Source organism: Dromiciops gliroides, chromosome 3, assembly GCF_019393635.1.
Source record: "Dromiciops gliroides isolate mDroGli1 chromosome 3, mDroGli1.pri, whole genome shotgun sequence".
In the NCBI taxonomy this organism is placed as follows: Eukaryota; Metazoa; Chordata; class Mammalia; order Microbiotheria; family Microbiotheriidae; genus Dromiciops; species Dromiciops gliroides.
The window spans coordinates 341018929-341045153 of record NC_057863.1 but is presented as its reverse complement, the minus strand read 5'-3'; the positions used below and the strand labels follow the sequence as shown (position 1 = coordinate 341045153).

Below are 26225 nucleotides of genomic sequence, written 5' to 3'. Positions count from 1 at the left end.
TGATCTTGAATCCTTTTCTCTTTACAAAGTTCTCCCCTGGCTCATGTAAATGGTTTGCCCTGAATTTGCAGTGGCCTCTGCTCAAGCAATGACAAGCTTTCATGGATATTTACTACTGGGGCTCTCCCAGGTTTGGATTCAGACTGACTCCTGGCCCTACTAAGGTCTCGCAGCCATCCCCTTGTCATTTTAAATACTTCAAACCAGGCTCTGTCTTCAAGGCAAAAATGAGCCCCTCCTCTCTCCCTCCACTTTCAGTACAATGGAACTCTTCAGGATGTGGCTAAGCTAGATAATGACTTAATAGGCACACACCTGCTTTTGTGAAACTTCGCAAGATGTGGCAATTAACTGCTTCAATTTTTAAAATGTCACCTTTTAGCAAGGTGTAGCTTCTTGGGGTTCAACACTATCCCACCTCTTTCCTTAGTTCCTTACCCACCAACCACTTTGTGTACTACAATTCTCTGCTCCCACTTACTAACACCCCCTACTCCTAACCTTCCCAACCCTCTACCCCCTATTCTATTTCATCTCTCTCCATTATGAGAATTAAAGTAACTTTTCACATAAGTGCCAACAGTTTCTCAGCCTTCCAAATGTTTTGAAGCTGCTATTTTTTTGCCAGCCTAACTCTAGCCTATTCTACACAACACACACACACACACACACACACACACACACACACACACTCCTACCAATACAAAACAGTATTTGTCTTATTTTTCTATTTGTTTCCCCAATACTTACCATGGTGATTTGCATACAGTAAGTGCTTAATAAATGATTTATCATTTATTCATTGTCCAAGAAAATGGCTTCTTGCAAAGTGGCACTAAAATCTGCTACCTCTCAGAATCAGCTTCATCCTCTAATAATCCTTTTTATCTAAACTGAGATGTCCTCTTAGACCCATCAACCCACCAATCTTCTCCTGAATTTCCAATATCATAACTTTCTATGTTATATCCCATAACTGTCTATGGGATATGCAACAGTGGTGAACATCCCTCATAAATTAAACCTCAGTTTTATGAGAATTCGTTCCTGCCAACGGCTTTCTCTCTTGTAATAAGGAATGAATTCTATCTGCCTGGGTATTTTTCCAGGTCCTTTATCACATCCATGCATGGTTTTTCTATCCTTTGACAGCTTTTGTTGGCATCCAGAGTATTTCATGAGGGCTCCTGGGTTTTTAATTTCTTTACCAGATCAATAGAACCAGGTGAATAAAGTCCAGGACTGGGAATTGGGAAAAGAAGATTCAAGACTCATCTTTGCCTGCAGTTCATTTCATCACTCAGATTCACAGAACGTTAGCAGGGGAAAATATCCTAGAGAGTGTTGGGTCCAATGACAAGCAGGATGGTACTGTAGAAACACTGCTGGACTTGGAGCTGAAATACCTGGCTCTGCTTCTTGCTACCTGAGTGACCTTGAGTGAAATACTTGACCTCTGTGGGCCTCAGTTTTCTCATCTACAAAATCAGGGGGCTATATACTAAGTTCTCTCCAAGGCCTCTTGCAGCTCTAAATCTTTAATGCTATGTACAAAAGCTAGAACAATGGCTAGCATTTATATAACCCTGGAGGATTAGAGAACTTTCTTCCCAACAACCTTGTGAAGTCAGGAGCACAAGTTTTGTTATCCCCATTTCACAATTAGGAAACAGAGGCCCATAGAAGCCATACAGAAAGAATCATAGAATCGGAAAGAACTTAAGAGACTCCCTATTTCCCTTTCCATCACATACCTGACCAGCAGTCATCCAGCCTTGCTGGTGAGACAGAATTAGCAAGTGAAAGAAGCAGGTCTCCTGACTTCCAGATCCGTACTTTGGGGTGAAGCCCAAAGCCATTTCATCACTTTGTACTTTGGTTCCCCATCTGTACACCTCAGGATGTCATAGATCTCCCTCTGGTTTCTCAGCCTTCGTAGGATCTCCATAAGAGAGTAAGGGTTCCTTCTCTTGCTTTCCTCTTTCTAGTGCTGTCACCACCACCCTTCCAGGCAAGCAGCATTCATTCCACGTCCTCTGTCCTTTCCCTCACTCTTCCTTCATGCCTCCCTTGTCCACTTAGTCCTCAAGTCCTGTTGGCTCTTATTTTGAAATTTCTCTTGCATCTATTCCTTCCTTTCCATTTCCACTGTTCCCACCCTGGTCCATCAGCTCTCACATAGACTATGGAAATGGCCTCCTGACCACATCTCTACTTTCTCAACCCTTCCTACCACTCCACTTCAATCCATCCTGCACAACTTTTCTGGATTCATCTTCTTAAATCATAGCTCTGGTCCCACTTATTTGTTCAGTGATTTTTGTTTCCAACTCTTCATGATCCCATTTGGTGTTTTTGTAGCAAAGATACTGGAGTGGTTTGCCATTTCCTTCTTCAGTTCATTTTACAGATGAGGAAATTGAAGCAAAGAGGGTTAAGTGACTTGCCCAGGATCACACAACTAGTGTCCGAGGTCATATTTGAATTCAGGAAGATGAGTCTTCTTGATCCTTGGCCTGGAATTCTATCCAATGAGTCACTGCTCCAAAATATTCAATGGCTCACCATTGTCTACCAGATAAAATTCAAATGCTTTTTTTTTTTTTTGGCATTCATGGGTTTTTCATGAGCTGGTCCCACATTACCTTTCCAAACATCCCTCTCTGATTCTCAACGGAACTATACTAAAATCCTAAACATGCAACCTAGATGAAACAAGAGTCCTCTCTCTGAACACAGCCCATTCTTTTCTATGTCTTTCACATCTTTTCAGGCTGCATTAAATTACCTCCCTTACATCCTCACCTTGGGAAATCTTATTTGTCTTTTAAGGACCAGCTCAGATGTCATCTCTTCTACAAAATCTTCCGTAATTCCCTCAGGCAGAAATGGTCTGTCTGTCATCTGAACCTTCCAAGCCTTTTCTTCAAACCTCTTTTATGGAATAGATTACATTTTGCCTGACATGGTAGATATTTGTACATGCATCTCAATCTTTCAACTAGATTATGAGATCCATTAGGATAGAGATACTCATCTTTGTATCCCTCAGCACCTAGCACATATTGGTAGGTGTCCAATAAATACTTATGAATCAGGGCAGTTAGGTGGCACAGTGGATAAAACACAGCCCTGGATTCAGGAGGACCTGAGTTTAAATCCTACCTCAGACACTTGACACTTACTAGCTGTGTGACCCTAGGCAAGTCACTTAACCTTCATTCCCTACAAAAAAAATAAACAAATGAATGAATGAATAGGTGCTTATGAATCAATTACTTAATTAATTTATGCAAGTTAAGTGATATGGCAGCTAGGTGGCACAGTGGATAGAGAACCAGAACTGGAGTCAGGAAAACTCATCTTCATAAGTTCAAATCCAGCCTCAGACACTTACTAACTGTGTGACCCTGTGCAAGTCACTTAACCTTGTTTGCCTCAGTTTCCTCATTTGTAAAGTGAGCTGGAGAAGGAAATGGCAAACCGGTTCAGTATCTCTGCCAAGAAAACCCCAAATGGGGTCACGGAGAGTCAGACACGACTGAAATGATTAAGCAGCAACAATAACAAAGTAACTTGCTCAGGTTCACACAGCCAATGTGTGTCAGAGACCTTGAACCCAGGCCATTTTTACTCTGAGGCTGGTTGTCTATCCACACTGTGCCGTGTGGTTTCTCCTATATGTATATGTGTGCAAATGTATACGCGTGAGTTTTGTGTTATCTATGTATGTATTTGGTTTGGACCTGTGATTTCATTTGTGTGGACAATTCCTGGTGAGGAAGTTCCCTCTACAATAATAGATCAGCACCTTCCCTCTGAGATTACTATCCTTACACTACATATACATATATGTGTATGTGCACATATGTATATGTATAGATACACATATATACATATATTTCTTCTTTGTACATAGTTATTTGCCTCCCCCATTAGAGTGTAATCTCTTTGAGGGCAGGGATTTTTCCCCCTTTTTTCCTAACCACCCTCTAGGTTAGCACAGTGCTTGACACATAGTAAGTTTGTATTAAATGCTTGTTAGACCAATTCATTGCTAACTCATAGAAGGGTTGCAATCTTCAAGGAAGAGGTACCTATCAGGATTTAATAGTGGTGGCATGAAGTCTGTGAGTATGCCACAATGCCTCCAATATGCCCAGTAATGTTATTGCTGCTCCAGGCTGCACGGCCCAGTTTCCAGGCAACAGTGTTTTGTTCTTTGTGATTCTGCGATGTTGATGATGCCAAATGAATAGAACCCTTTAACTTGTTACCAAGGGCCCAGCTAGTGACCAGCAGAAACATCTCCATCTCTGGGCCAGCCATAAAGAGCTAGCACATTTTTCTTTTAAAATGAAAATGAACTTCCCCTTAAGATCATCACGCTGACAGATTGCAGGCTAATGGCCATGGAATTAAGGGACTAAAAAGGCAGGCAGGATGTGGGCTTCTTCTCACATTCACTGACACATGCTGGCACTTGGACTGAAGGAACAGGCCTTCTGGTCTGCAGGGTCTCAGGGACAGCATCTGAAGTGAAGGAATCTCAAGTAGGAGATAGGTAAACAGAAATCATGGCTTAGCATTTGAGCACAGATTTCAAATGCTTTGGGAGCAAGGTACTGCAGGACCCAAGTTGGAAGCCTGTAGGAACTTCAATTAACTTTCAGATTTTGGGTTGGGCTGGGGGTGGGGGAAGGGGCTCATATTTGTGATTTCATCTATGTAGAGAACTCCTGGGGAGGCGACACCCCCCACTAATGCAGGTCAGAACCTGCTTGTTCTTTTTTTTTTAATGGGGCAATTGGGGTTAAGTGACTTGCCCAGGGTCACACAGCTAGTAAGTGTTAAGTGTCTGAGGCCGAATTTGAACTCAGGTCCTCCTGAATCCAGGGCCAGTGCTCTATCCACTGCGCCACCCAGCTGCCCCAGCACCTGCTTGTTCTTAAGAGTCTTAATTGCCAGAGGAGAGAGGCAAATTGGCCAGTCACTGCGCATCGGAGGTGACTTGAACCCAGGTCTTCATGACTCTGAGGTCAGTTCCATATCTGCTACAACTCAGATGTCTTTCTAATCTTCCTGGCATTAACAATAACAATAATAATATCTCATATCTATATAGCTTTTTGTAGTTTACAAAATACTTTCTCATCACAGACCCCATGACACAGATAGTACAAGCTTGTTGCCTGTATTTTACAGATGAGGAAACTGAGGCTCAGAGACTTTAAGTGACTTACCCAAGGTTATGCAACTAATAAGTGGGCTAATAGATTTAGAGCACTGGATTTGAAGCTCCAGGACCTGGATTCAAAACCCTGATTTATACCTGTGTAACTACAGGCAAGTCATTTAACCTTTCTAGGACTCGGTTTCTTCTTGGGAGAAAATATATGGGTTGAACTAAGTGATCCCAATTGACAGAGCCAGAACTTGAAATCTGATATTTTGATCCTCTCCCACCAAGTCCAGTGTTAATTCCCCTCCATCATATTGCCTTTTATGTATGGTCAGATTCACATTACAGTAACAACAACAACAACAACAGCTAGCATTTATATAGCACTTTAAGATTTTCCAAGTACATCACATAAGTTATCTGATTTGATCTTCACAACAATGCTAGGAGGAAATAATTATTATCCCCAAAAAAGCTGAGGCAGAGAGATAGTTAAGTGACTTGCCCCCATTGAGAAACTAATCAAGTGACTCTGGGCAAGTCTCTTAATCCTGTTTGCTTCAGTTTCCTCAACTGTAAAATGAGCTGGAGAAGGAAATGTCAAACCACTCTAAGATCTTTGCCAAGAAAGCCCCAAACAGGATCATGTAGAGTCAGAGGTGACTGAAATGACTGAATAGCAACAATAAATGTCTGAGGTCACGTTTGAACCCAGGTCTCCTGTCTCCAAATCCAGTCCACTGTTCTGCTCATCTGTACACCATACTGTGTTCATTTCTAAACTACATATTTACATAGGTACAAGAGCATGCCAGTGAAGAAAAGTGGGAATATTTTTTAAATTTTATTTAATTTTTTATTTATGGAATAAAACAAGCATTTCCATCACCTAGTATCATTTTTAAAATTTGCACGTGAAACTGCAAGTCTATTATATATAACCTGCTATTCCTTTTAAATAGATAATAAAGTAATCGTGTAAATTTCTTTTTTTTCTCTTTTTCCCTTTTTTCCTTCCCTCCCCATCTCCCACCCTAGAGATGGCCACCACTAGACACAAAAGGATCATGGAATCACAGACGTAGGGGTGGAAGGGACCCCAAGGGCTGTCTAATCCAAACCCTTCTTTTTTTTTTTTTTTTAGTGAGGCAATTGGGGTTAAGTGACTTGCCCAGGGTCACATAGCTAGTAAGTGTTAAGTGTCTGAGGCCGGATTTGAACTCAGGTCCTCCTTCTCCAGGGCCGGTGCTCTATCCACTGTGCCACCTAGCTGCCCCAAAACCCTTCATTTTTAAAATGAGGAAGCAGAGCCCTAGAGAAATGAGGTTGCCAAGGTCACGTGGGTGGCAAGGGGTCTGGGCAGGATTCAATGCTCTTCCAACCATGAATCCAGCTTGCTGCCCTTGGAAACTGCGGTAATGCAACCTGGGAAAGAGGTATTTGAGGTCGACCTATATGGCTTTAAATGTCCTCATGTGCTAAGGGTCATTAGGCTGGGACTGACAATAAGTTGCTTTCTTGTTTTCTCTCCAAAGAGCTCACACCATTCTTCTCCGCTCTCTCATCTCAATCCTCCTCCCTGTGGGTGAGTTTTTTCCTCTCTCCCTGGGTAGCAGCCAGCACGCAAGCTTCAGACCAAGGCCACTGAATGGTTTTTTGGCAGCTGATCTCTGGATGCAGTCGTTTGATATTGGGCTTAGCCAAACTTTTGGGGGCTGCCAGTTTCATGCATGCAGTCCCAGGAAAAAGAGAGACAAACAAATTGAGGGGGGAAGAAGGAGGGGTACAGAGGAAAGAGCAAAGCACAAATTTAAAAAAAAAAGAAAGAAAACTGTCCACAGAGATAAGGGTGTGCAAGAAGTCTCTTGGCCTTCCTGAAGGGCCATCAGTCAGGCAATAAGCATTTATTAAGTACCTACTATATGCCAAGCACTGTGCTAAGTGCTAGGGACACAAAGAAAAGCAAAAGACAGTCCCTGACCTCAAGGAGTTTACAATCTAATGGGGAAAACAACATGCAAACAAATATGTACAAATACACTATATGCAGGATAAATAGGAAGGGGTCAAGGGAGGGAAGGCACTAGAATTAAGAGGTATAAGGAAAGGTTTCTTGTGGAAGATGTCACTTTATTGGGGAAGCAGAGATGAAAGACAGCATTATAGGTATGCAGGACAGCCAGCAAAAATGTCCCAAACTGAGAGGTGGCATGTCTTGTAATATTGAGGATGTGCTACAATGGTAACTTTTTTGAAAGTCTAAAGCTGTGATTTTATCTATGTAGGGAATTCTTGGTATGGACACTTCAGACCAACAACTCTCTTCCTAGAGAAGCCCCTAGAATACTGAGAAATTAAATCATTTTCCCAGGATCATACAGCTAGTATGTGTTCAAGGTTAGATAGACTTCAACCCATCTTTCTGACTCCAAGCCCAGCCTGTCTTCTGCTATAAACCTGGGATTTCACTGGTGTAGGGACCTTTCTCTACCAAAGCAGATCTGCAATTCTTACATAATTTATACTGAGAATATAAATTGTGGGATAAAGTCACTTGCCCAGGGTCACACAAGCAGTATGTGTCTGAGGTCAGATCTGAAGCCAAGTTTTTCTGCCCACCAGGCCAGCTCTCTATCCACTGCGTCCTGCTGCCTGTGTTAGCATTCCTGTGATGTAAAAAGTCATAGCACTCAGTTCTCAGGGGCTCTTTTGCAATGTATTGTCTGCATCTCTATTCATCCACTAAGAACTAAAAGAGGGAGAGAGATATCTGAGAGATCTCTAGGGGAAAGAGATAGGATTGGATAGGACCAGAAAGGGAATTCTAACACAGACTGAGCAAAATCTCCTGTGTTAGAGGGGCAAAATATCCATAGGGATCTGTCACTATATAGTCAAAGAAGAAGGGCTAAGATATAGAATCACCCATAGTTTCATGGATGAATAGAGTTTCAACTCTCAGAGATCACCTAATTCTGAGTGACTAGGGATGTGATAAAGCTTTTAGATTGTCATTTCCATGGAATTATTCCCTATGGGGAGATTCTACAGCTAATATCCTCCAGTTCCTAGGGAATATGGTCCACTTTCTACCCCTTCCCAAGGGGAAAACTGCCTTGACTAATAGTTTCCTTTTGGAAACCTTATCCTTCAAGTAAGCTCTGAGCTGGATGAAGCAGTTTTCTGCCACACAGTTATCATTAAGCACCATATTACTGAAAACATGAGATGTTTCTGTCACTTAACTATTACAATGGTTAGAGTGCCAATCCTGGAGTCAGGAAGACCTAAGTTCAAATCTGGCCTCAGATACTTACTAGCTGTGTTACCCTGGGCAAGCCACTTAACCCCGTGTGCCTCAGTTTCCTCATCAGTAAAATGAGCTGGAGAAGGAAATGGCAAACCACTCCAATATCTTTGTCAAGAAACCCCCAAATGGGGTCTTGAAGAGTACAACTCAACTGAATAGCAACAAAAAATCTTCCTCTTTTTTGCCCCAGATACACTTTTAATTCCACTTGTGCCCTTGGTCTCCTCATCTATAAAATAGAAATAATACATAGCACCTACCTCTCAGAATTGTCAAGAGGATCAAATATTTGTGAAATGCTTTGTAAACCCTAAAGAGCTATAGAAATAGAAATATGAAATAAATATTTAAAATGCATAAATACTATTTATCTATTTATTTACAAAGGAAGAAAGTAAATTGTGTAAAAGGACAATTAATCAAAAGTGTATAACAGAAGTCAGAGCTCACAGCTTACTGACACACATATCAATCTAGCTATCAGATCTTCTGGCTTGATCCTGCCTTTGGATTTGGATAATGAAGATAAAACCGTATCTGTGTTGAGTTTCTGACCCCTTATGTTAGTGCATCCATCCCAATTAATTGCCTGAAGAAAATTTTATTTAAAAAACAAATGGCAGGGCAGCTAGGTGGCACAGTGGATAGAGCACCAGCCCTGGAGTCAGGAGTACCTGAGTTCAAATCCGGCATCAGACACTTAACACTTACTAGCTGTGTGACCCTGGGCAAGTCACTTAACCCCAATTGCCTCACTAAAAAAAAATGGTGGGGCAGCTAGGTGGTGCAGTGGATAGAGCACTGGCCCTGGATTCAGGAGGACCTGAGTTCAAATCCGGCCTCAGACACTTGACACTTACTAGCTGTGTGACCCTGGGCAAGTCATTTAACCCCAATTGCCTCACCAAAGAAACCAAACAAACAAAAATCAAATGGCTTTATACATATGTACCTGTGGTGGGATGAATGTAGGAATCCAGATAAGTCCAAGAAGAAGAATGGTAGGAAGTGTTCTGTGGACAGGGATCAACAAGAAGACCCCCACATGCCCCCTGCTGAAGGTGAGACAGAGCCTCTACCACAGACAGCAACAAGAAGCTAAATAGGTTTTAGAGGAGAATTTGAAAATAGTGGAAACTGGGAGTGACCAAGAGATCAGTAGTGGACATTAGCACCCCCTTCCCTGACCAGGGTCCCTGTAAAGGAAGAGGATAGAGAAAGAGATTGAAAAAGAGACTCCTTCTTTAGTCATGTAGGTCACTGGTTCCCTTTTTTTAAAAGTAGTATCAGAGTAGGGTAAATTTATGTCATTGCAAGTGGGGGTTTTTGAACCTAGAATATAACAGATATGTGCCTGAATTTTGAAAGCAGGAATAGTAACTTATTTATATAATACTTTATAGTTTCTAAAAGGTACTTACAGCAACCTTACGTGTGTGTGTGTGTGTGTGTGTGTGTGTGTGTGTGTGTGTGCTGTTAGTCCCATTTTTCAGATATGAGAAACCCGAAGCTCAGGGAATTTTAGGGACCTATTAACATGGCTAATAAATGGCCGAGCCAAGATGAAAAGCCCAAGTCTTTTGACTCCAAGTCCTTTCTTCTCTGTCACACTGCTCACCCCAGTGTCCACACTCAGTGAACAACTAAGACATTTAAGTTTATACTGATAGTATTATTATTATTATTATTATGATTCTATTGGGAGTGAGGAGAGCAACTTCAAGTTCATTAAGAAGAGAATTCATCAAGACAATAGGAAAGATGGTATTCTTTGACTTAGTGATACCATTACTAGGCCCATATATCCTAAAGAGATCAGAGAAATAGGAAAAAAGACTCGTGTACAAATAAATTTATTTTAGCCCTCTGTTTTTATAGTGGAAAATAACCAGAAACTAAGGGCATGGTCATCAATTGAAACATGGCTGAACAAGTTTTGGTATTTGAATGAAATGTAATATTATCATGCCATGAGAAATGATGAAAAAAAAGGTTGGGCTCAGAGAAACCTGGGGAGACATGTATGAAGTGTGCAGAACCAAGAGAACAGTTTTCACAATGACATCAGTATGGTTAGAGACAAACATCAATATGGTAGATACTTAGGAACTCAAGTGGATGGATGATGAAACAAGCTACCTTCTTGCAAAGAAGTGAGAGACTCAAGATGCAGAATGAGGCACAGACATGGCCAGTGGAAGAATTACTTTTGCTTGACTGTGCATTTATTACAAGAGTATGGTGTTTTTTTTCTCCACAGAAGTAGGATAGCGGTTGAGAGGAAACAAAGAGAAAATAAATGCTTGTTAGTTGAAAAAAATGTTAATTAATATTAAAGGATGGTATAAGATTCCCTGAAAGTCGGATGGTCCAAAAGAGGGACCCAGACTGCTGTCTCTTCTATATGACATGCTTTTCTTCTTCTTCTTCTTCTTCTTCTTCTTCTTCTTCTTCTTCTTCTTCTTCTTCTTCTTCTTCTTCTTCTTCTTCTTCTTCTTCTTCTTCTTCTTCTTCTTCCTTCTTCAATACATTCAGGATTACCAAACCTTTTGCCCAATATTTAGTCCTTTGTGGTATATAAAACTTTTGATCTTTCTCACCTTGCCCCTTTCTTTCCTTCTTTACAGGCAACCATTGGGATTGACTTCTTATCAAAAACTATGTATTTGGAGGATCGTACGGTAAGTGCCAGATTTGAGAACTATGATAACTTTTTTTACTTGATGAGAGAGTCTAGGGAAAAGGAGTCTATATCCAGGTTAACGAGACTCCTCCTGGTCACACTGACTTCTAAGACAAAGCAGAGCTAGGAAAACTAGTGCACTGAACTTCTCTTGTTGACTTCTTAAGGTCAGTGAAGGGACATAGTGAATAGAGCATGCAATTTGGAGTCAGTAAGATCCGAGTTCAAACCCTGCCTCAAACATTTACTTACTGGCTGTGTGGAGCCAGGCAAGTCACTTAACCTTTTGGCCTCAGTTTACTCATCTATAAAATGAATAGAACAATATCACTTACCTTACAAGGTTGTTAGGATCAAATGAAATCATATTTGTAAAGTATTTTGCAAATTTTAAGGTGTTACATAAATGCTACCTATTATAGTGGCAGCAGTGCCAATGGTTGGAAACCTAAGAGGATGGAGTTCCTTCCTCTTTCTCCTCCCTCCAAAAGCAGAGAACCTCAAGTGACAATACCTTTGATAATTCCCTTTCTGGGACAGCATTGCTTTATGCAATCCCTTTACAGAAATCAATCAATAGGAATTGAGCACCTGTTATATGCTAGGGTACTCTGGGCTAGGTACTGGGGATACAAAGAATTAATACCTCTATCTCTGCTTCCTCTCCTTTCTTCCCTCCCTCTTTCTCTCTGTCCCCTTGGCAGGTCCGATTGCAACTTTGGGACACCGCTGGACAGGAGAGGTTCCGCAGCCTAATCCCCAGTTACATCCGGGACTCCACTGTGGCAGTGGTGGTGTATGACATCACAAGTGAGTGCAACATGGGTGGTTTTACCAGGCAGATATCATGCAAAATGGTGGCCCAGCAAAAATGCCCCAGCTGCAGAGTTGAAGGGGAAAATTTAACTCTTCTGATCCTCACATCTAGGTGTGGCAGTGGCTTTTATATAGTCATTATGGCATTGCATGGTTATGTTTCTGCATGTAATGAAACCCTAGCAGAAGGTGGTGTTAGGGATCACTCAGCAACACCTGGTACATTTGCTGAGCAGCAGGAGTCTAGAGACTGCATTTAAATACCAAGCACACACTGCAATTTATTTCCTACATCTGCCCAGGTTACCTATTGCTTGTGATGCATTGGGAGGGGACGTGGTAGAGGAAAAAACAACAAGACTAATTCCTCAGAAATATTCTGGTGCTTAGGACATGAACATGGACATGTGTATTTTGTTTGCATTCTTAACCTGGGGTCCATGAATTTTTTTTTAACTAACTGCATTTAAATAGAATTGGTCTCCTTTGTAATTCTGTATACTTTATTTCATACCTTTAAAAAATTATTGTGAGAAGGGGTACATAGGCTTTCACCAGCCTACCAGATCTGTGACTCAAAAATGGTAGATTCTAGATGGGTTCATTACTTTCATTTTTTTTATCCTAATTCCATGAGGAATTTTCCAGTGCTCTAACAGATTACCAAGACTCATTATGTTAAAATGGCTGTAGATCATTTTACAGGTGTTTGTGAAGATGATAGAGATGCTGAGTGTGGGCAGATGCTTTATTTTGCACTGAATTAAGATTCCTCCTCAAGGTTAATCTGGAAAGAAATGAAGAAGAGAAAGAGGGTGTGGAGAAGAAAGGGCTTCATTTCTGCACACAGAGCTGGCTTCTGCTGGCTGCAGCTGCTCCTGCAACTAAGATACACAGTACACAGAAAAGAAAGCCAGCACCCAGGTCAAGCCTGGAAGAACACAGACTAGAATTTCCCTTCTTTTTTGTGGAAATATGTAAGGGATTGGAATAGTGGTACCCATCAATGCTGGTGTAGAGGAAGCAGCTGCCAAAGTCCAAGACTGTGGAAATGCAAGCAAGTTCTTTTTTGCAACAGTTAATCAATCAGTCAATCAATAAGCATTTATTAAGTGCTTACTGTGTTCTGGGCACTGTGCTAAGCCTGAGAATATGAAGAAAAAATAAAAACAGTCCCTTCCCCTAAGGATCTTATAAGTTCAAATGGAGGGAGACACCATATACATAAATCGACATACAAGATACATATAGGAAGTCTGAGAAAGGAAGGCACTAAGAGTTTAGAAGGAGCAGGAAAGGGGCAGCTAGGTGGTGCAGTGGATAGAGCACCAGCCCTGGATTCAGGAGTTCCTGAGTTCAGGTCCGGCCTCAGACACTTGACACTTATTAGCTGTGTGACCCTGGGCAAGTCACAACCCCCATTGCCCTGCAAAAAAAAAAAAAAAAAAGGCCTTCGTGCAGCATAGGACACCTGAACTGAGTTTTAAAGGAAACCAAGGTCACTCTGAGGTGAAGATAAAGAGGAAGGGCATTCCAGGCATGGGGGACTGTCAGTACAAAGGTCCAGAGATAGGAGAGGGAGGAGCATGAGGAACAACATGAAGAGCTTTAAATACCAAACAGAGGAGTTTATAAAAGGGATCCTATAGTTAAGAGGAAACCATTAGAGTTTACAAATCAGGGAGATGACTGATACCTATGCTTTAGGAAAAATCACTTTGGTGGCTGTGTGGAGGATGGATTGGAATGGGGAGAGACTTGAGGCAGGGACTGAAATCATATCCACAACAGGATCAGACACACCACAACTCCCTGACAGCATCATAGCCCTGTTTACTCTGCCTTGGATTCCCTTTGCTTGAACCTTTAAGCTGAGTGTCCACCAGGCACCATCTTTAGTCCCTCTTTATGTCTGTAGGCCTACACACACACACAACTCTAATGAGTGGCTACCTCCATTAGTCATTCATGAACAAAGAAGCCCATAGACACTAGAACAAGGAAATGGGGTTCTTGGCAAATTTGGGCTTGTGTAGAAATAAAATAAGACCCACAATATGGGACTGACTAAAACAGCTAATATTCCCAGTCATCATATGGATAATCACGTCTGGATTCATGAAATCACTTGTCTATAAAGGCAAAAAGAGAGTGATTCACTAGCAAACATTACATAAAAATAACTTCCAGAGAAAATTAATCACTCCTGACAAAGAGAAATTATTCTACTAGCATTTCTGAGAAATGTCCCCAAAATGTCCCTGAAAGAGACTTAAATTTATTCATGATGGTGGGATGGTTAAATTCATCTCATTGCCACATTATAAATTCATTATTATCACCATGTTGTAAACTAGGTTTAGTCTTTGGGAAGGTTCTAAGATGCACTATTAGCAGACAGTTAATGTTATTGCTTAATACTGCTCTCTCTTTTCCCTTTCTCCTTCCATGCTAAAAAGGGACATCTCCTTTCTTCTATTACTGGAATATCTTCAGACCTCAAGTACTTCATTTTCTACCAAGAAGTATACCATCTCTCTGTTTCTGTCTCTCTTTCCTGCTGTTCCCTTTTTTCCTTCTCCTAGTTACTCCCCCTCCTTTTTCTCTTTCATACTTATCTCCAGTTTTTTTCCTATTTTCCACCCTCAGATCTCAACTCCTTCCAACAGACCTCCAAGTGGATTGATGATGTCAGGACAGAAAGAGGAAGTGATGTCATCATCATGCTGGTGGGCAACAAAACAGACCTAGCAGATAAGAGGTAAGAGAGGGAGAGGAAAAGAAGCTCCAGAAGGTGGAGAAACATGAACTAAACTTGAAACCTCAGGAATCACACCTAAAATGAATCAGGGAATCGATGCTCCTGATGCCTACTCATGACTAAGTGGGAGAAAAGGTCTGCTGTGGCCAGAAGTTTCTTTTCTGGGTCAAGGCTAGACATTGCTGCATGGGGAATTCCTATGGCCTCTGCTTGGCGAGCAGTTGAGGTGTCCCTCCTTAATGTAGCTGCTGTGTGGGGCAACTAGGTGGTGCAGTGGATAAAGCACCAGCCCTGGATTCAGGAGGACCTGAGTTCAAATCCAGCCTGAGACACTTGATACTTACTAGCTGTGTGACCCTGGGCAAGTCACTTAACCCTCATTGCCCTGCCCCCCCAAAATAAAAAATGTAGCTGATGTGGATATTTTCAGACTTTTACTGGGGTGCCAGTAGCTATTAGCACTCTATTCACTTGGCATTGTCCTGCCCACATTTCCCAACCTGCAGATAGACATGTGCCAGACTATTGTATATCAAATCTACTCATGTATTAATCACTCAAGCCCTCACTTGCCTTAAGCCTCATTTTGCTTTTGCTCCTGGAAAAACCAGGAGTTCTGTGATGCTCTGTGTGTTTATGTATATACATATATGTATATATGTGTGTGTGTATGTATGTATGTATGATCCTTCAAATACTGGATTCCATTCATTCAATGGCTATTTATTCAGCTCTACCATTCCCAGAGCACCATGATGGACACTGAAGGAGATACAAATTTTAGATAAGAGACACCCTAACTCACGTGGGGTTTACAATCTGGTAGTAATTAGTCTGTAAAAGCCCAAGATCGTATTCTTAGCCCTTTGTTGCTGGCTTGTCTAATCTAGCCACACACACACACACACACACACACACACACACACACACACACACACACACACACAAAGCTCTTAATTGGGTTTTTCCAACTCCTGAATAACCTGGTTTCTGGACCCATTTGATGTCTCTGTTTGTGACATGCTTTCAAAAGGTAAAAAAGGTTTCTAACTGTACACTATACAAAAACTACCCCAACTTAAGGGGTTTGGGGGGGGAGGTATTTTCCTTTGATTCAGGGCCAAATCAACCTGCTCATTACCAATGCTTACTCAGGTGTGAACATGGGACCGTGTGCCACAAACAGAGAACTGTGTGTGGAATTAAACTGTGGGGTTTCTACATTTTCTGACAGGAGGTCACAGGTGTGCATTTTCTTAGGGCCTTGTAAAAGTAGCAGCTCTGTTCAGAAGTCAGAAAATGAGGATGTTGTAGCAACAGAGAAGGGACTATAACAGGCAATGGATTGGTTCTCCTGGGCAGAGCTCAATATTACCACAGGCTTTCTAAAAGTGCTAGATCTCACTCCAACACGGAGTGCTAATTTGCATATAATTTGAATAAATTTGCCCAGTGAGCACAGAGATCCCACCCAAAAACCCCTCAGTTTTTGTCAATCAAACCAAGTGAAATTTAATCAACTCCAACACCCAAAATCACAGTCCCACCCATCCTTCAACTTCAAGTTGTGAAATGTGCTGTGAATTTGCAAATGGAAAATGTCCATCACATTCCAAATTACCAGGAAAGGTAAATCTATGGAGACTGAGAGACACATGCAAAAATGACATGAAGGTTGGGAGTTTATCACTATCTTCCATTCATGGAGCAGCACAATATGGCATCATAAAACAGATGCCCCACAATATTGGGATAGCTGTCCAAGGTACTGACAGCTTCCCATTGTTTTAGTGAAAGAACCCTGATGGGTATCCAGTCTGCTCTGCCCATTTTGCTATTTCCCACTCTGATGCTCTCCTGCCACAGCCAGTGGGGATATTGAATTCTTTCCTCAGTATGTTGAACTGTGGTGGGCCTCTTGTGATTTGCTCTTCTTTTTGGTGTGTGTAGGCAGATAACAATTGAAGAAGGGGAACAGCGCGCCAAAGAACTGAGTGTCATGTTTATTGAAACCAGTGCCAAGACAGGATACAATGTCAAGCAGGTAAGAGATCTATGACTTCTGGTCCAGCATAAGCACTTAAAGCATATACACAACTCTGTTAAGGTTTATAGGGCTAATGTCATACATTAGCCAGAAGGAAAATCAAATGCTAGAAATAAAGTAAAACACCCACCTGAAGTGTGAATCCAACTTATAAGGTTGATCAAAAAAAGACAATCACAGGATAGAAGGTGTAAGTCTCATGAGATGGTCCCTCAGGCTAATGTCAGATATTGCCATAGCATGCATATACACATGTACCTCCCTCTTGCAGTGGCATATCCCCACCCACCCCATCCTATCTACTTGTCCTTTATGCTTGAAGATAGTGCTGTTGACAGAGTTTATTCTCAAAGGGTGTCGAAAGAGTGTGATTTTTGTTTGCTCTGAGGAAGATAGAATTTTCTAATGTCTTTTCCTAGTGTAGGAAGAAGAAATCAGTCAATTCTGATTCAATTCAATGAGTATCTCCAGGTACTCAGCATTGTGCTGTTCTTTGAGTAAGAATGAAGAAATATGAACTACATTCCTAGCCTTTGAAGAGCTGCTTGGAGAGACATAAAGGAGCTGTGATTTCATTAAAATAGGAAAGTTGTACATTGGTAACACCTTTCACCAGCATAGATGAAAATCCATTGATGGCTTAGTAGATTTTCTTGGGGCACATAGAAGTTATATGAACCATTCAGGTTCACATGGCTAGTTAGTTTCAGAAGTGATATTTAGTGGGGCAGCTAGGTGGCACAGTGGATAGAGCACCAGCCCTGGATTCAGGTGGACCTGAGTTCAAATTTGACCTCAGATATTTATTAGCTATGTGACCCTGGGCAAGTCACTTAACCTCAATTGCCTCACCAAAAAAACAAAACCAAAAACAAACAAACAAAAAGAAGTGTTATTTAAATTCAAGTCTTCCTGACTCCAAACCTAGCACACTTGTCTGCTGTGCCAGGCTAACACTATGGGGAAACATAAGATAAAGAATAACGCAGAACATTATATAATTACATGCCTGAAATGAGCAGTGCAAACTCTAAATCCCATAGAAAGAAGTTCATAGAAGATAAGGATCCCTGTGGATTGAAGCAGTTAAAGGGGAAGAGAGTACTTCATGAAGGGATGGAAGTTTACTTAAACCTTGAAAAATGTTTGGTAGGATTTGTGTGAGAAATAAATAGGAAAGGGTTTTCCAGGCAAGAGGAATTCCCCCCCAAAAAAGGTGTGGAAGTGGGCATTAGAATGGTATTTGGTGGGGGTAGTAGAGCAGTACCACTAAAAACTGGTAGGCATTCCAGGTGTGTCAAATTCCTCTGTAAACTCTTACCAGTGGAGAAACTGAATTCTTGGACTAAAGGATTAGGAAGGCTATGAGAGTCAAAAATGAAATGAAGTTATATTACCATCAGTGGTGTTTGAAGGACTTTTTGTTGGGAATGCTGTAAAGTCTAATTTAACTAGATGATCGCTAAGGCCCTTCCAACTCCATAGCCTATGATTTTTGTGACTTTGGACAAAATCCCATGCCCAATAATGCAGGCTTTTTTGAGTGTGACTCCCTGGTTACTGTGCAGGGTAGGTTTGCACCTTTTCTTTATGTACACAATATCCCCAAGGTTAATTGTCAGAAAAAGGAAAGGAATCATGCTATTGAAACAAGGGTCATTTGCATTCAGAGGTGAATTTAAAGCTTTATGATTTAAGTAAATAAGGTACAGAATCACAGGGGTGGGACAGTTGTTCAGGGTCCAAGGCTCTGAGACCTTCTTCTGGAAGCACTATTGAGATATTGAGGGAGTAGGGGATAAGATTCAAGAGATTCGGTGTCTGTGGATTGAGATTTCTGCTTGGCTATGGGTTGGACTAGATGGCTCCTAGTTGGACTGTCTTCTGACTCTGAGCTTTGATGGTGCTTTTCCAGAACACAGCATCTGATTCTTAGATAGTACTTAGAACCCATCTTCAGCCCATATTTATCAAACAGCCTTAAGCCCATTAGATGAAATTGCTTATCCCAACTTCTTGGAGATCTTTCACTGAGTGTTCAGAGCTCCTTTAACAGCTCAGAAGAGGTTTAAATCAATGCATTAGGAAAAAGAAGAAGGTGCTTTCTCTGTCACTAGATGGTCCAAACACTCACTTTGTCCTTACTTTATCCTGTTCCACAACACACCTATTAAAACTGGTCTTTCAGGGGCAGCTAGGTGGTGCAGTGGATAAAGCACCGGTCCTGGATTCAGGAGGACCTGAGTTCAAATCTGGCCTCAGACACTTGACACTTACTAGCTGTGTGACCCTGGGCAAGTCACTTAACCCTCATTGCCCCACCCCCCAAAAAATGGTCTTTCTCAGTCAGCTAGGTGGCACAGTGGATAAAGCATGGGCCTGGGATTCAGGAGAACCTGAGTTCAAATCTGACCTCAGACACTTGACACTTACTAGCTGTGTGACCCTGGGAAAGTCACTTAACCCTCATTGCCAAACACACACACACACACACACACACACACACACACAGCAAAAACAAACTGGTCTTTCTATCAGTGCAGCCAAAGTCAGCCCCTTTTTGATTCATCATATCGTAGATACAGAGCTAGAAAGGACTTTAGAGATCACCTAGTCCAACTCCCTTTTACAGATGATGAAACTGAGGCCCAGAATAAAAAGCAGAGCTAGCATTTGAAACCAGGTCTCAGGGCTCCAAATCCGATGCCCTTTCCACCGCACTATCCTACTACCACTATAACAATATCATAGAATCACAGAATATCAGGGCTGAAAGAACCTCAAACATCATCAAGTCATTTTACAGAAAACAAACAACCTGAGGGCTGGAGACATCATTCCCTTGTTCTTCAAGGTCACACAGGGGGTAAATGGCAGAGCCAGGATTTGAACATGAATGTTCTGACTTATTCTAGTCCCCCTTCCTCTCTCCCATGCTGCTTCCACCCCATAAATGGATGAATCCATAAATCCTGCATTTCCAGTGGTTTATGGCTCCTTTATAAGACATTTCCCAATAAGGATTCACATTGAACATTTGATTTTTCCCCCCAGTTGCATTTGAGTTTGAAGGAAGTCATTTTAATACCACAGGTAGGAGAGGAACCTGTAGAGAGGATTCTCTTTTTGACTTTTTGAGGAGAATCAAAATAATCTTGTTAAGTCTTCCCACAAAGACAGCTAATCACACCTCCCTAAGTCTTCCCTCGTCCACACTAAATAGGACCTCTTCCCCGAACCAATCCTCATATGATATGATCTCAAAGACCTCTACCATCTTAGTTGCCCTTCTCTGGACACTTCAGCTCATCAGTGTGCTTCCTAAGGTGTTGCACTGAGAACTAAACAATCAATATACCAGATGCAGTCTGGCTGAGTACGAGATGACTATCACCCTCTTATTCCTAGAAGCTATGCCTTTCTAAACGAGGCTCAAAATCATTTTGGGGGAAAGGAAGATCTTTATAATACACCATAGAATTTCACATTGAGCTTGTAATCCATTAAAACTCCCAGGTCTTTTTTTTTTTTCAAACAAGCTGTTTCCTGGCTCTGCTTCCCCCATCTTGTACCTGTGAAGTTTACTTTTTGAACCCAATCGTAAGACTTTACACTCATCTCTGTTACATTTCGTCTTGTTCAGTGGTGGCACTGGGGGATGGGGGAGGAGGATGAGTGTTAATATAAAACTTGTGCATCTCTGTGCTGGCTGTTATGCAAATGATTTAGCAGTATGCCCAGAGTCAATAATTTCCATTAGTTTCCAACAGTATCTGCTTCTCCTTGAAACAATAAATCATGTCAAGATACAGAAGCACTCCATTTTCTTAAATGGAAAAATGCCATTTAAAATATCAGCTCCTAAAACATACAGAAGAGTCCTCTTAAACATGGGAGCTAAACCTTGGCATAATAACTATTCACAATACAGATACGGGTTCATAACTACATTTGCAGCTTCCAATTGTTTCTCGAAAATGGACATCAGTTTTCTTATCTGTAAAGTGTGGAGGGGCAAATAGGAGGAGGGAAATTGGTTAAAAAAATATTTCAATAACTAAATTTCAGTATGGTTGGTTTCATTTATATTCTTTTGTATTTTATTTTAAGCATTTAAAAACATCCTGAGAGGGGCAGCTAAGTGGTGCATTGGATAGAGCACCAACCTTGGATTCAGGAGGACCTGAGTTCAAATCTGACCTGAGACACTTGACACTTACTAGCTGTGTGACCCTGGGCAAGTCACTTAAACCTCATTGCCCCACCCCACCCCACAAAAGCAAACTTCACAAGTACAAGATGGGAGAATCCAAGGATTCTTAAGGCTTTTTTCGTTTCATGGTCCCCTTTGTCAGTTTTGTGAAGCCATAGACTAGAGATTCTCTAAGCTCCCTCCCAGCTCTATGAATCTAGTCTCTTAATCTCTATTAAACCTTTACTATATCTCATAGACCAGACAAGTAAAGTGAGGCTTGTTTGCCATATGCAACAGAAACATTATAAAAAGGAAAGTGTGAGCATTTGCTAACAAATTACCGTTTATGTGAGCAAATGAGGAAGCTAAGAAAAAGGCTGTTCTCTCCACTAGGAAAAAAATAAGAAAAAAAAGTTTAAAAATCTAAGAAAAGTGGGGGGAGCAGCTAAGTGGATAAAGCACCATCCCTGGATTCAAGAGGACCTGAGTTCAAATCCGACCTCAGACACTTGACACTTACTAGCTGTGTGACCCTGGGCAAGTCACTTAACCCTCATTACCCCACGAAAAGAAAAGAAAACTGTGACCGAGCCTGATTAGCTCATTAGAGCTAGATGGAACCTTAGAGAACATCTAGACCAGTCTCCTTATTTCAATTCAATAAGGATTTAGTCATTAAATGCCTGCTATGTACAAGACTCAATCCTAGGGACCAGAGAAAGGAAAACAAAATGAAAAGTTGTCCGTCCTTCAAAGAGGCTTCTATACTTTGTTTTATTTTACTTTCCCCCCTTTAATTCACCAGTAAAGCTATAGAGATGGTAGCACAATTCAGTGACAAGTACGGAATTTGGAGTTAGAATGCTGGATTTGAATCCTGGTTTTTTTGTTATTAATTGTTTGCGTGACTCTGGGCAAATCACTTAAGCTCTCCAGGGCTCTGTTTCTTCATCTGTCAAATGAGGGGATTGGACCATATGGCCTCTAAGATCCCCTCCAGCTCCAAAGCTATGATCCTATGATCTCATCCAATACTTAGAAATCCCCTGTGTGGTGGGTTAATGTATTGCTATGTCCTTTTGACAGTCAAGGACATCGAAGCTCCGAGATGTTTGAAGTGACCCAATGAAGGTCATGTAGGTAATAAGAGGTGAAGCCAGTACTAGGAGGAGGTCTTCTGGCTCCTAGCTCAGGGCTCATTCCCATATACCCCACAATCTACTCTAGCAAGAGAACCAAGTATTTTTTTTTTTTATGAGGATTGAATCTCAAGTCAATAGAGTTGGATGGGAATACCAGCTTTAAGTTCCTTCCCAGTTCTAAATCTTGTGATTTGGGGAAAATCCAAAGCTTAGATTCCTTGAGGCTAAGGAACTCCTAAGGTAGAAAATCCCTTCATCAGGGCAGGTCAGGGGGGCGGCTAGGTGGCGCAGTGGATAAAGCACCAGCCCTGGATTCAGGAGGACCTGAGTTCAAATCCAACCTCAGACACTTGACACTAGCTGTGTGACACTGGGCAAGTCATTTAACCCTCATTGCCCTGCCCCCCCCCAAAAAAAACCAACACATCAGTGCATATCAGCAACTGCCCTCTAATTCTAAGCTTGAAAAATTGGCTGGAGGCATTGAAAAGGTTAATGATTTGGCCGTGGTCCCACAGGTAGTATGTGCCACAGGCAGGATTTGGATTGCAGTCTTCCAGACTCCAAGGCTAGCTCTCTATTAATTGTACCACACAGCCTTTCAAAATCCTATAGTGTTAGGGGCAGCTAGGTGGCACAATGGATAGAGCACTGGCCCTGGATTCAGGAGGACCTGAGTTCAAATCTGACCTCAGACACTTGACAACTTACTAGCTGTGTGACCGTGGGCAAGTCACTTAACCCCAATTGCCTCACACACAAAAATATCCTATAGTGTTAGAGTCCACAATGCCCCAGAAAGGGAACCAGGAAGCTTTTGTATTATCATATAAGTATCAACACCTCCTGGTTGTCATTATTGTTTTAAATTATCAAGTAAGTAGAGACATTTCTGGTATCTACTAAGACTGCCTTTCCTGACAGACTTACCATATTTCAATATTGAGTTTCACAGTGCATTGAGGTCTAGGGATGTGTGCACACACGTGCGCGTGCACACACACATACACTCACATTCAGCAATCATGCCATGATGACAAGATTCTAATGTAGTTTATGCATATTCATTCCTAGACAACACTAGACCTCTGTGATAACAATGCATCTGGCTCAAGTTTAGTATATAGGACAGAATCTTTCCCTATTCCTGGGACTTACAGTCTCTTTGAGAAGGAGTCTGGCCTTCTGATAGTGCCTTGCCAAAATTCTTTTTCCTGACTACAGAGTCAGCCCTTGTATGGACCTCAGCAACCACATCCCTCTTTATTCTCAAGTTTCCCATTTCCATGACGAGCCTCTCGTTGTCCCTGGCTACCAATCTCCCACATTGCTGTGAAGGGCTACAGCTCCCAGAAGGTGGATGGAAAACATCATGAGAAAGGCAGGGGGAAGGGGAGAGGGAGGGAGGGAAAGACAACACTCATTCTGATGCCTTTCATGTTTTGCTTCTCCCCCACCCCCTACCCCAATTCCCAGCTATTCCGGCGTGTGGCATCAGCTCTCCCTGGAATGGAGAATGTTCAGGAGAAGAGCAAAGAAGGGAGTATCCTTTTCCTGGAACCAGTGAGTCGGCCTACTTGGAAAATGAAAGCTAGATGTTTGGGGAGGAGGGAAAAGAAGAAAGGCATATACATTGAGGAGAAATTGCTAACTCTTTGTCCTTCTGGGATAGGAACTGGCTTGGAATCCTACACTTTCAAGATTCTGGATACATTAATTAGGAAATTTCTATTTGGACAGAGGTCTCCATACAATGGGTTGCCTCAGGCAATAGCTCCCTGCTGATATGATTGTCACAAATTCTGTACAGGGAATAATCCTGCATATGAATGAATGAATATTCTCTAATCCTAGTCCATATGATAGTTGACTCTGAATGACCAAGAGACCAGAGCGTGTGTGATTTGTACTATCAGCAAGAAGGTAGGAAGGTGTCTCCTCCAGTTCTAAAATTATGTGAAAACTGTCTCTTTATACTTTTAATCACCTCACCTGTTCCTCTCCCATGGACCCCTTTTATATGAATCCACGTAAACTCCCAAGTGGCTCACCAAAATAAACAGCTGCATACAGACAGATATAAATGTCCAGAAACATGGAGGACATGGATGGGACTGATTTGTGTACCCAATCTTATCCGGTCCTACAAACATGATTTATCTCTTTCTCATAATAGATTTAAAGCATCTTTTCATTTGCTAATTAGCTACAGAAGGTCTGAGATTAGCTCTCTTTTGTCTTCAACTCTTGGTAGACTGGGAATGAATTTTCTAGCAATGTACTCATTAAAGCAAAATCCCTTTAGAACAAACAATCCAGATGTATCAGGAGTTTGTTTTAGTCCGCTTTCCCCCTATCAAATAACCTTGGAAATTTTAGGTCATATTCGTCTATGCAGAGGAATGTAGAATCATGGGTACTGAACTGGACACAATCAGCATGATCTGGTTGTGTGACCCTGGGCAAGTCATTTAACCTTCTAAGTGGCCCAACTAGTTTTCTTGAGATTTAAACGGTACAGCAGTTGTGGTTGGCTCATTCTTTGTGGAAGGAGGGTCTTTAATGGGGAACCCTAGACATTAAAGAAATCACAAGTCTGGACAAAAATGTTAAAAACATAATGGCTGGGGGCAGCTAGATGGTGCAGTGGGTAGAGCACCGGCCCTGGAGAAAGGAGTACCTGAGTTCAAATCCGGCCTCAGACACTTAACACTTCACTTGGCCCCTATTGCCTCACTAAAAAAAAAAAAGGAAAAAACATAATGGCTGGTAGTGCCTATTTATCATATCTGGATAAATCATACCTGAATCATGGTACTGGCCTTCCTGCGATCTTAGCTCCTTGCCAGTGACCTGTGAGTCAGAGCCTTGCATCCCGAGTGAGCCATATGATTCTAGAGTACATCTGACTGCAGGGGAAAAAAAGCTTGGCCCTTTTCTGCAAGGAAAAGAAACTGAGACCCTTTCGTTCATCCTTGGTATTTCCTGTAAAGAGCCTCATCACTAAGGAAATCACAAAACATTTACCAAATTTTTGATGGCCTTTGTCAAACCACAGAACTCCATGGAAATGTGTGGTTAGCAAAATTAATGAAACAGGCATTCTCTTCTTGTACTTACTTCCCGGGGAGAAATTGTTTCTCAGCCAAGCAGCAGAAGGCTATTTCCAAGGTCACATACTAGCAAAAGAAGGATGGAAGGGAAGCACGTACATGTGATCGGGGATTCTTCCTCTCCCTATATTAATGTGTAACAGTGAAAATTGGCTCTCACATAATAACAGTAATGAAAAATAACAACTAACTTTAAATTTGCAAAGCACTCCGTAGAAATCATTTCATTCGGTCCTCATGACAACCTTGTGACAGGTCGGGGCTACTATTATCCCCATTTTGCAGAGGAGCAAACTGAGGCTAGGTGACTTGCCCAGCATCACACAGACAGTGTGTAAGGCAGAATTCAAACTGAGTTTCTTAATACTTGAGTGGATTCTTTAAGGGGCTACGGGAATGATTCTTCCAGTGGGCTTTGAAAACTATTATCTGTCCAGAGGATGAATTAGATAGCCCATAGGAGGTATTTACAGCCTCAGAATTCAAGGATCCCATAGGAGAACACACTGGAGAAAGAAGAAATAGAGGGGGGGGGAGGGGGAAGCAGCTGAATTCCTAAAGGGATTAAGAAATCAGAATATTGGGGGTGGAAAGGATCATCAGGCCCATTTCAACAGAGGGTTCTTAATTTGGGGTCTGTGGGTAGATTTCATAGGGTCTGTGAACTTGGCAAAAAACAGCATCTTCATTTCCACTGACCTTTGGATTCCTTTGTAATACCATTTGTTTTATTTTGTGCATTTAAAAATATGATTCTGAGAAGCGGTCCTTGGGCTTCACCAGACTGTCCAAAGGGTCCAGGACAAAAAAAAAGGTGAGGACTCCTGAATTCTAGACTGACCCCCCCCCCCCGCCCCCACATTTAGTAGATGAAAAAGCTGAAGCCCAGAGAGGGCAAATGGTTTACCTAAGGTCACACAGTTCATTTGTGGCAGAAATTAGACTAGACTCCGAATCTAACCTTTTCTGCTGGGTC

At 41.7% G+C, this 26225-nt stretch overlaps 1 protein-coding gene across 1 annotated transcript in view; it reads left to right on the top strand.

The window, feature by feature from the left end:
- The window catches only part of RAB6B (RAB6B, member RAS oncogene family), a 60465-nt gene that overhangs the window by 18148 nt on the left and 16092 nt on the right, over window positions 1–26225 (top strand). Inside the window, exons 2-6 of the mRNA XM_043992439.1 lie at window positions 11120–11173; window positions 11880–11985; window positions 14641–14752; window positions 16703–16796; window positions 23613–23679. Coding sequence (XP_043848374.1) covers window positions 11120–11173; window positions 11880–11985; window positions 14641–14752; window positions 16703–16796; window positions 23613–23679 — 433 coding nt within the window. The remainder of the gene's footprint in view (window positions 1–11119; window positions 11174–11879; window positions 11986–14640; window positions 14753–16702; window positions 16797–23612; window positions 23680–26225) is intronic.